This window comes from Siniperca chuatsi, linkage group LG16 (assembly GCF_020085105.1).
Source record: "Siniperca chuatsi isolate FFG_IHB_CAS linkage group LG16, ASM2008510v1, whole genome shotgun sequence".
In the NCBI taxonomy this organism is placed as follows: domain Eukaryota; kingdom Metazoa; phylum Chordata; class Actinopteri; order Centrarchiformes; family Sinipercidae; genus Siniperca; species Siniperca chuatsi.
In genome coordinates, this window is record NC_058057.1 from 9578995 (window position 1) to 9590115 (window position 11121).

The following is an 11121-nucleotide window of genomic DNA, read 5'->3' on the forward strand; positions in this document are numbered from 1 at the left end:
TCAGAATTTCTGGATACTTCTTGTGATATCATACATAACTGCTGCCACAACATATTCATTTTTAATTTAAAGGTTTAAAACACATGCACAAACTGTGTCAATACCCAGAGGAACTTTGTGCTTTGCTATTTACTTAATTTACAATAATGTCTGGTGCATCCAGTAGTATGGAAATCCTACCAACCTACCTTGCAACAATAATAATCTAGAACCTCTTCTATAAAACAATGGCCTTCACCATATTCTACAATGTTTAAATGCATACATCGCAGCAAATATCACACCATTTTAAACATACAATGCCAAAAAACATTCTACAAAGAAATCAACAAAAGCAACCTCAACATTCTTGTGTAACATCACAATAGACAGAGAGAGAGCTACACATCTCACAAAAGACAGAGCTTTCCTGCCCAAACAAACAAAACCCCTCATGTCTACATAGGTGTGAATACACAACTGTTTTAGAAGTCAACCCAGAACACACAGGAGCAGGTAGCTTGATGGCTGCTCCGCAGTTCCCACATAGATTCACACTGTCAGCTAAATGGAAGGGAATACACAATGAGGAACATGTACAACACATACATACATAAAAGAAAGACACAAAAGGAATCCACACTGAAAAGAAATAATCCCAAAAATGTTACTTTTGAAACGTTTTATTCAGACTGAGAACACTTCTTTCTGATGATAAGTTTACCATTACTTCTCTGTTTGTACATTTTCTCTTGTTTGTGCCCTTTTGTCACCTATTATGGGCGTCAGTCTGTGTGCCTAGTTTGACTGACTTCACACAATACATAATGGGCTCACTTTTACAAATTAAAGAATTAAATGAATGAATGTAGACATTTTTGAAAACATGTGCACCAAATCATGTTTATGAAAGTGACCTTTCTGTGAATATACTCAAACAAGTCTACAGCCACGCTAGCCGCTCTGTGAGGCTGTAATTAGGCACAGCAATGCTAAATGCTAACATCAGCATGCTAACATGCTCACAATGGCAATGCTACATGCTGATGTTTAGCATTTATAACGTTTGCCATGTTCACCAGCTTAGTTTAGCATGTTAGCATGCTAACATTTGCTAATTAGCACTAAACACAAAGTGCAGCTGAGGCTGATGGGAATGTCATTAGCTTTGCAGGTATTTGGTCATTAACCAAAGTACTGGACAAATTGAAATTTTGACCTGATGATGGTGCGAGAGGAAAAAAGCAGGGATCAATAAATTGATTACAAGTCATCCTGGGGGGATCGTGACTGCCTACATTTTGTGACAACCCATCCAGTTTTGAGACAATTCATATAAAACTACAAATGTCAATCTGCTGGTGGCGCTAGTCAGTGCGCTAGTCAGGGGATCACCAAAGTCCGTAGGATTCATCCACTGGGGACTAAGAATATCTTCGTAAAATTTCATGGCAATCCATCCAACGATTGTTGTGATATTTTAGTCTGGACCAAAGTGGTGGACCGACTGGCAGACTGACTGACTTTGCCACCCATAGAGCTACGCTGCTAGCATGGCTAAAATGATTGCATGATTGCATGTTTGCATTTTGTGTATGATTTAAACATGTATGATGATGTGTGATATAAAAGTGAGAAATCCCATGACTAGTTACCTTTCTTTGTTTAAAGAAACCAGAACCAACTTCATCCCAGTTAAGCCATACACATTTATATGATGTTCCAAAGAATTCATGCTATTAAACAAAAAGCATGTTTGTTATCATACAGTAGTTATAGAAATAACATTTCACTTGCCTGAAAAACTTAAAATTTCTTACAGTGAAATAATGAGTCAGGTCCTTGCTCTGGGGCCTTAAGTGGCAGGTTAAATAATTCTCTGGTTAAATGTTCTTTAGTAAGCCTTATTTACACCTTTATTACCAGTATCACCAGTGCTGTTAAGTGACTAAAATGAACGCAGAATTTCCCAAGCCAGTGTTATAACTCAAACTAGAGAATATGATCCCGATCCTCCAGTCTTTGAAATGTCTCCAGAGGCTGCATGTGAGGCTTAGAATAGATTTTAAGATTGTTGTCACTGTGTTCAAGGCTCATAATGGCCTTGTGCCACGCTATCAGCCTGGTATATGCACTGGGCTGCTCAGGAAACGCAGTGAGCAGCTTTTAGCATTTAGGCTCTAAACGTGGCCTAAATTAGACTAATTACAAATCTAACACAATATCTGTATTTGTACATACAGATTCATATTTGCATACGTATATATAAATATATATAACATAAAATGTCCTAGAGAGGTGTTGAGCCTCTAGAACAGCTTCAGAAATCCTTGGCATAGATTCTCTGAAACACTTCCTGACTGATGGAACAACATTCTTCCCTAATTTAATGTTTTCATGATGGCGGCGGAGAGCACTGTCTAACATATTGCTGCTCAGTTGAGTTGAAGGCCACAGAACATGATTCACATCATTTTGATGCTCACCAAGCCATTCGCTCAGTATGGAGGCATCTGCATTTGTTATGTTTCTTCACTCATTTATTCACATTTCTTTTTCATTCATTCACCCGTCTGTATGTGTGATACACGCTTTATAAATAAACATAAACCTAATGTCATAATAGACCATTGCTCCTGTACTACTGTAAATTAGCAGCACATAGTGACGTACAGCAATTGACGTAACAATCTCATCACAAGGTCCATTTATCAGCTGTTCTGGGACTTTTGATCATGTCACATGATCATCAGCAGATGGAGTTGCCCAGTTATCACAGAATTATGGTTGTTCAGTTTCCCAGTTTTCTGATTACTTTAAGAACTTCTCCTCCGTGTTGACTTTCCAACTTCTTTCTTGACCTTGGAAACAGTTTCACAACAATCTCACCTCAAGGTCCATTTATTAGCCGTTCTGGAGCTTTCAATCATAATTAAATCTAAATAACAGAAATGGACTTTGCATTCATAGCAACTAACAGCAAACGGAGAGAGAATTAAAATGATGCATAGGAGCACTGAGCATCAGTGAGCTGGTCTTTCTCTCTGCAGAGATGGAAGAGCTTGTCAGAAATAGTCTCACGGTGCAGCGTCATTATTGAGATGCCATCTTTCTTTCTAACAGACTGTGAAGAAAGCCAGACTCTGACCTGACTACTTTTAGACAGGACTTGCCTGACACCTTGTGGACAGTGTTTGTCATTATTATTGTTGCAGGACGGATATTGCATTGCGCTTTCAGCATTATCATAATGTTAATAAAATAATCGCTGGCGGAATTAGAGCAACGATGTCTTTTTAAATGTCACTATTTGTACTATGGAGGATAATTGAAACCAATTTTTTGTTTATTTAATTAATTAACATTTCATCTTAAAGCAAAAAGGATTGCAACCTGTCCGACACCAAGATGTCTATTAATAATACCCTCCCTCCCCCCGCCCCTCCCCCCCCCGCTCCTTACTTCCTCCCTCATCCTACATTACGTCATTAGGACCTGCGTACTTGTCGATCGCGGTGAATTTGGGGGATGCAGCTCTCCGTGAAGCGAAGCATGCACCTGCAGGAAACACCGGGCTGCCTTTTGTCTTCAGATGATTTGCTTTGGTTTAATATCTGTCAATAAAACCGACAGAAAGGTCAAAAACACGGCAGGGTAATAGGCAGGACTTCCTTCGGGCACTAACGAGTCCGGCTGTTTATCTCGGCGTGCAGCGCAAGGCGAGCCACTTCAGGATCAGATAACAAGGTGAGCTTGTTGACAAGCACAGCGTTTCGCGTTTTTGAATTTGGGCTTCTTTTTTTTTTCTGCCCTGATGTCGCTTCAGTTAATCCACTGACGGGCAGTGGGTTTGCTGCTGTGTGTGTGTGTGTGTGTGTGTGTGTGTGTGTGTGTGTGTGTATGTATGTGTGTGTGTGGTTGTCTTATTGTTGCAGGCGGAGCTGCGTGTTTTAGCTGTAGCACCAAAGCTACAGCACGGAGCCGACAGTGTTTCCTCTTTAATGTGGCTGACTGTCAGTAGGGAGGCTGTCATTCATTTATTTGTAGGGAAGTTTTTCTTACAGATGCATTACGGTCGCTTCGTCCTCGGTCTGCCACATTTCCAATGACATCATTGCTGTCCTGACCTGTAGGCCTAATGTCTTCAGCGCCTGTCTAACTCCATGTTATGTACAGCCGGATACATCACAACAAGACTTGTTATTGCTTAATACCATGATAGAGCTTTAAAGCTGTATTACACTAATATTAGTTTGCATTTTCTGAACTAACTTCTTCTTGTACTAGAGCTGCAACTGAGTATTTCCATTATTCATTAATCTATTTATTAGTTTAGTGAGAGATTCATAATTTAACCTATAAAATGTCAGAAAAGTTCCCAGAGAAATGAAATGAGTAATTGATTATCAATTAGTTGTCGACTAACTTTCTGTTGATCAACTAATCGTTTACTTGCCTCAGCCCTAATCGACATTAATCACCAAATTTACAGAACTATGGGCATTAATATGGAGCTGAACTCAGCCACTGATATTTGAAGGCCTGGCCAGCAGGACAGCAGAGGCTTCCCCGAACTGTCACTACAAAGTTGGAAGTAGAGCCGAATGAATTGTCAATTAATCAATTAGTCGGTCATCAATCTGAAACTATTTTGATAATTAATTAGATTATGTTTCCAACAAAAAATGCTTTTTAAATGATGAAGATTTCTTTGCCACACATGATTGTAAATATCTTTGGGTTTTGGACTGTTGTTTAGAGAAAACAAGACATTTGAAGATGTCACCTAGGACTCGCTATTTTCTGACATTTAATAAACAAACGATTGATCAAGAAAAAAAGCATATGTTACAGATTAATTGATAATGAAAATAAATGAGTTGCAGCCCTAGTTGGAGACACACTATTGTCTAAAGTATCATTGTATGCTGTAGCTTTATGATTTCCCTTAACTGGAACTAAGAGGCGTTGGACAAACCACCAAAACAGCCCCACATACGTGTGTGGGCAGGGGTGTCCGTATACTTTTTTCCAGTTAAGAGGGGATAATTGCTTAGCCTCACTGAGTTCTTCCTAAGCAGTTTTTGTGTGTGTTTTGTAGGTTCTCTTGTCACACACCACACTATGCTGGGCTGCTTACTGCGAGGAGGATGCAGTCCTCTGGTCTGCTTGTGGGCCCTGCTGCTGCCTCTGGTCTCCCTCAGTCATTTGAACCAACATGGGCGCAGGGGCCACAGTGTGATGGACCGGCCAAAGCTGCTGCTCGTATCCTTCGACGGCTTCCGCTGGGATTACATTGACCGGGTCCCGACGCCTAACTTCCACACCCTCATAGATGAGGGGGTGATGGTGGAGCACGTGGAGAGCGCTTACATCACCAAAACCTTCCCCAACCACTACAGCTTGGTGACGGGGCTGTATGCCGAGACGCACGGCATCGTGGCCAACGAGATGTACGACCCCGCTCTGAACCGGTCCTTCTCCATGGAGACAGACAGTATTTATGATTCTCGGTGGTGGGAGGAGGCGGTGCCTCTCTGGGTGACCATCCAGAAAGCTGGAGGGCGGAGCGGGGCGGCAATGTGGCCGGGGTCTGACGTAAAGATCCACGGCATGTTCCCCAATCAATACCTCCCGTACAATGCCTCAGTCTCCTTTGAAACCAGAGTGGAGCGGATTATTGATTGGTTCTCTGCACCCAAAGAAGAAGCAGTGGATTTTGGAGTTCTGTATTGGGAGGAGCCAGATGAGAGCGGGCACAACCTGGGACCTCAGAGTTCCCTCATGGACGCTGTCATTGCCGGGATTGATGAGAAGCTCGGCTTCCTCTTGAACGAGCTAAAGAAGGCAGCGCTGTTTGAGAAAGTGAACCTGATAGTGACCAGTGACCATGGGATGACGCAGCTTTCCACTGATAAAATCATAGAATTGGATGTGTATGTGAGCAGAGACCTGTACACCTGGGTGGATAAGAGTCCTGTGGTTGGAATACTGCCCAAAGAAGGTATCCCTTTCAAATTAAATGCTGTCAATAAGCTTGATTTAAAGGAATAGTTTGACATTTTGAGAGATATGCTAATTTGCTTTCTTACCGTGAGTTAGATGAGAAGTCGATAAATATGAAGCAGAGGCTAGGAGACAGCGTAGTGTAGCATAAAGACTGGAAACAGAGAGAGACAGCTAGCTAGGGTCTTTTAAAAGGTAACAAAATATGCCTAACAGAGACTCTAATTAACATTTTATAGCTCATGTATTTAATTTGTACAAAAACCAAAGTTTAAAAATGACTATTTGTTGTTTCGCGGGGGGGGGGGTAACCGGCTGCTGGCTGCAGCTTCATATTTAATGGACAGACGTGAGAGTGATGTCAATCTTGTTATCTAACTCTCGGCAGGTTTGCGATCAGTACAAAGAAAGACTAAAATGAGCACAGAATCACCTTTTCTGTTTCAAAAATGTTAAAGGTCATTTTGTTACATTTTGTTGTTCTCAAATAATGCATGTAGATTTTAGGAAAATGGAGCTTTAATCTAGAATCAGATGTTTTCTTTTGTATTTTAGACCTTTTTTAGACTTTATTGTCCCTGGGGGGAAATTCCTTTCCACAGCACTGTACACATGAGACAACAACTTCACACAGTAACAACATACAATGACAGACAACAGTACACACTCTGGCCAGTTCAGCGAGGCCGATTATTTAAGGCGGCTATGGCTGCAGGGGTTAGACTTTTCCCAAAGTGAGCCCTTCTGCACCTCAGTGCTCTGTACCTGCACCCGGAGGGCAGTAGGGTAAGATGAGTGGGTGTGTGTGATGTCCTGTGCTATTGATGTTGTACTTTCTTTAGTTATACATACATATTGGCAGAATTTCTAAAATGTTGAATTTCTTGCTTATTTGTTTCTTATCCTGTAATCAAATTTTTGTATCTGTGGAAATTTTCTAGCATTGCTTGTCATCTGTCATCTGCAGGAAAGCTTGACGAGGTGTATAGTAAGCTGGTGGATGCTAACCCGAACATGGTGGTGTACAAGAAGGAAGACATTCCTGAGCACTTCCATTATCAGCACAACATCAGGATCATGCCCATCCTCATAGAGGCCAAGGAGGGCTGGACCGTCGTGCAGAACAGGACCGGGCCCTTCATGTGTACGTATTCAAACCTCATAAGGCTGCGTTGCGACAGGTTTTTTTTTTTTTTTTTTTTTTTTTTTTTTTTTTCAATTATTTGAAACAGCAGGTTCCATATGCTCTATTAATAGCTTCACAAGAGATTTTTTTTCCAGTCATTGAACCAAAGCTAGCTCATGTTATACCAGCTGTAATTAACAAAGAAAGGCATATTTGTTTTCCCTTAGAAACAGCAGGAATGTGTGTGTGTGTGGGTGTGTGTGGGTGGGTGGGTTTGGAGGTTTGTCTTTCACCGCCTCCAAGTGCAGTTATTTTTCTTAATCCAAATCAAGCAGGTATTTTTTTTAAACACCTCCTCTTCAGATTAGAGATCTCAAACTATGCATCACGGAGGGCAGTTTTTTCATTGCAGCCGCAGACCCCATCAGCTAATCTTACTGCTTAATTCTTCCTCTCTTGTTGAAGGCTTGTTAATCAGTAAAATGAACTGGTGGAGTCTGCGGCTGGAAGGAAAACCTGCTGACCTGCCTCAGTCCTCAGTGACAGCGTGGTGTGAGACTGCTTAGCTTGATATGTATAAGTATGATACTGTCCTGCATACCAAAAGTTGTTTCTCCTCTATAGCTGTTTGATTTATGAGCGAGCAAAAGGCCTGGATGATAAAACCATAGCTGTTACTGTCTAGCAGTGGCACCTTCTGCTTCTCAGTGCATTCCAGGGAAGGCACTGAGATATATTAGTGTACACCCAATGTGCATGAATCACAGCAATGCTCACTTATTAATGATTATAATTGGTTTATGTGGACTGGACCTGCACATCCAAGATTAAAGGAATGACCAGACTGCAGTTCTGCCTTACGAATATTCCCTTTCTACCCTGCTTACTTTAATTAAAGACTGTACGACAGATGAATTCAGGCTCCGGCGAACTCACAGTAATTTATATTCATAGAAACCTTAACGGTGCCCCATTGGGTTTTATTGTAAGCAAACAAAAGTTATATTTATGGTATCTTTGAGATCTAACGTGAACGTGTTAAATGCATTTCCTTCTTCAAAACATTTGCAAAGCCAATGTCTTAATATTTTAAGTCCTGCATAGTTTACATCAATGTTCACTTGCTAGCAGTCCTCTTCCCTGCCTTCGATGGCGTACTGCTGTGCTTCTTCTCGATCAGTGGAATAGCGTGAAATCATTGGCAGGACTGCGTATTGCGTTGCCCCCATTGCTTGCACAAGTGCGTCCTCATGGGTGTGTACAAAACAAAGCGTAAAAATTGATCCGATTGATCCCACTGATGCTGATGAACTGTATTTATTTTACTCACAGCACAAAAAGTGAATCCTGTCAGTTCGTCAGGAATGTAATAGCACTGATAGATTTTAGGAGCAGTAGTTAGCCTGTCTATGCTTTCATCAAAGGTTTTTGTGCTGATGTGTTTTGATTTAATTTTCAGTTTTGCTTATGCGTTGCTGTGATTGATTTAGCAGTAACCAGTCTGCTGGGTCAAGCAGTGATGGTAGTAAATCATCTGAGAGAGCAGCAGTGCCAGATTCCATAAATCTCTAAACAGAAAGTACGGCCTGTGATTCATGGGATGTGGAAAGTGGAGATCTATAGATAAACAATGCAAGAATAATTCACATCCAAGCATTTTAACTCTTTATGCAAATATATTTCTTGTCTTTTCTCTCCAGTGGGAAACCACGGCTATGACAACACCTTACGTAGCATGCAGCCTGTGTTCGTGGCCCGTGGGCCGTCCTTTCGCCAGAAATACGTCAAGACCTCCATGCGCTGTGTTGACCTTTACCCTCTCATGTGCCACATCCTGTCCATCCACCCTCTACCAAACAACGGCTCCCTCTTAAATGTTCAGGACCTGCTGTCTGCAGAGCCAGCTCCATCCATGCCCAGCATCCCTCCCAAGGTCAACGGGTACTCCTACGCCCCCGTCATAGGTTTCTTCCTCGGTGTGGTGATGGTGCTGGGCTTTCTGGTGGTCTACATCAAACAAGTCACGCGCAAACAGCTGCCCTCACTAAAACACCGAAGCAGGGAGATGTCGCAGCCCTTACTGCAAGAGGACTTGCACCTGTAGCGGAAGAAATGGAAATTATGGCAGGCATAAAAGAAGAGGAGGTATCGCTCCCCAATGTAGTCCACTCTGTCCAGAAGCATCCCCTAAATGCCTCCCTTGTACGACTAAATGCCATTGTGCTGCGCTTTTTATTAGTTGGAGATCAAGGGAATTTTATCTAACCTCCTAATCATTTATAGAGGTACATCTTGCCTGCTTGAGTGTAAGGAAAATGTCTAGGGTTTGCTTCTGGTGCAGGCTTCATCAAGATAATAAACCTTTACATGGGCTTTATAGTGGCTTTGCTTTGATTGTGAATTTTACCTAATATCATCTCGTCATTTTTTTATTGTCACTTAATAAGTAAAAATTCAAAGCTAAGTATGAACATTTTGTTGGCCAAAACCATGACTTGGATAACATTAAGGTGTCAATATGCTCGAAACAACAAACTTGTTTGTCTGAAGGTAAAAGTGTTTTATAGCTATTTGTAGCCAAACAGCCACAGTCGAAGAAGCAATAATCGTTTAAATGACTGCGCGCACTTTCAGACAATCTTTCCTCGGCAGCATTCATAGTGCTGCACTCATTTGCACATAGAAGATGTTAGACACAGCCTTCCCAATTCCAACGTTCGGTAAGGTGGGGGGGGGATGATCCAAAAAGCACTTTGTTTGAAGCATACTGACACCTTTACTCCCTGACAGTAACACTGGTATGGACGGCAGTAGATTTGGTTTATTCGGCCTTAGAACTAGGCCTTGTCAGGTTATTGCCACCAATTGTTCTACTTGTGGTCTGAGCACTGAATTAAAAGTTACTTTGAAATACAAAGGCTCGTGAAATTCAGCTGGTTTCAGGAGATTGGCTGGGGTCAGTATTATTTTTGAATGTTGGAAGCAGATGTTCCACTAAAGACTCACTTAATGTGCCAGGCTACTGCTCATATTTGTAGGTCATTCCATGAGCCAATCACATCACAACCTTGCTCTTTAATAGTCAGTTACCATTTGCCTTTTAACTTAACTGGAGAACATCTCTTTAAGGTGTGCAATCGTTTGTGTCAGTCTTTTTATTTTTTTTGTAGAGTTTGTGTTTTGGAAGGCATTTTCCTATATAGCTGACTGTGTACTGTCCTCCTGTTCATACATTACTTGACTGTCATAACCATTTGTTGGTGTGTGAAGTGCAATTGCTATTGGTCAGTATTTGGTCGTAGGGATTTTAAGAGTTTTGTTGTTGCTTGGTTGAGAAGACTATTTCGGCATGACTTGCAAGAACTGTTCCCCTGATTTGCGTTACAGGATAGATATGAAACAGAACAATGGGGCAGTAGTTGGATGCTTTTTAGGTCATGTATTATTTGCACTTCTTGTTCGTAGTTGCTATTTGAAATGATAAAAAAAATAAATTAGGTGCCTCTTGCCAAAAAGCTTTTCAATTAGCATAATCGTAGAAAGTCCAGTAGAATCCAAATCTGCAAATAAACAATTTGAATATTTTTTCAGCATCTTTAAAAAAAAAAAAAATTGGTTCAATTTTCTCCTTATGCTTTTAGATGCATTGACTAATACCTGTGCCCAAAAAATGACAGACATCACTGTGATATATACTTTTTACAAAATTTAAATTCATAAATTGAAAGCATTTATATGGATATTGTTCATTTACTGATAGTCTTTTTTTCTTGTGTTGTCTGATAATTTTCCCCTGACTTGTTGACAGAGAAATTAAATATATCCATAATATATTTAAATAATTCATTTGGAATTGTTAGAAAATAATAAACATTAGATTTATCTCAGTTGATTATTAACTTGGATTTGAAGTATGGATATTTGATATAATTTACAAATTAACTATCTTTGCCATGTTGATGCCATTAAAGATTCTTCTGAAATTAAAGGGTGAAACTATGTGAAACAGA

The 11121-nt window shown here is 40.7% G+C and overlaps 1 protein-coding gene across 1 annotated transcript; it reads left to right on the forward strand.

Annotated features, from left to right (window-relative positions):
- Positions 1–3451: 3451 nt before the first annotated feature.
- Positions 3452–11121, forward strand: enpp5 (ectonucleotide pyrophosphatase/phosphodiesterase 5). Its single transcript, XM_044168552.1, has 4 exons — positions 3452–3726; positions 5081–5983; positions 6953–7129; positions 8812–11121. Exons 2-4 carry the CDS (start codon positions 5104–5106, stop codon positions 9213–9215), a joined length of 1461 nt encoding a protein of 486 aa, XP_044024487.1. The 5' UTR covers positions 3452–3726; positions 5081–5103; the 3' UTR covers positions 9216–11121.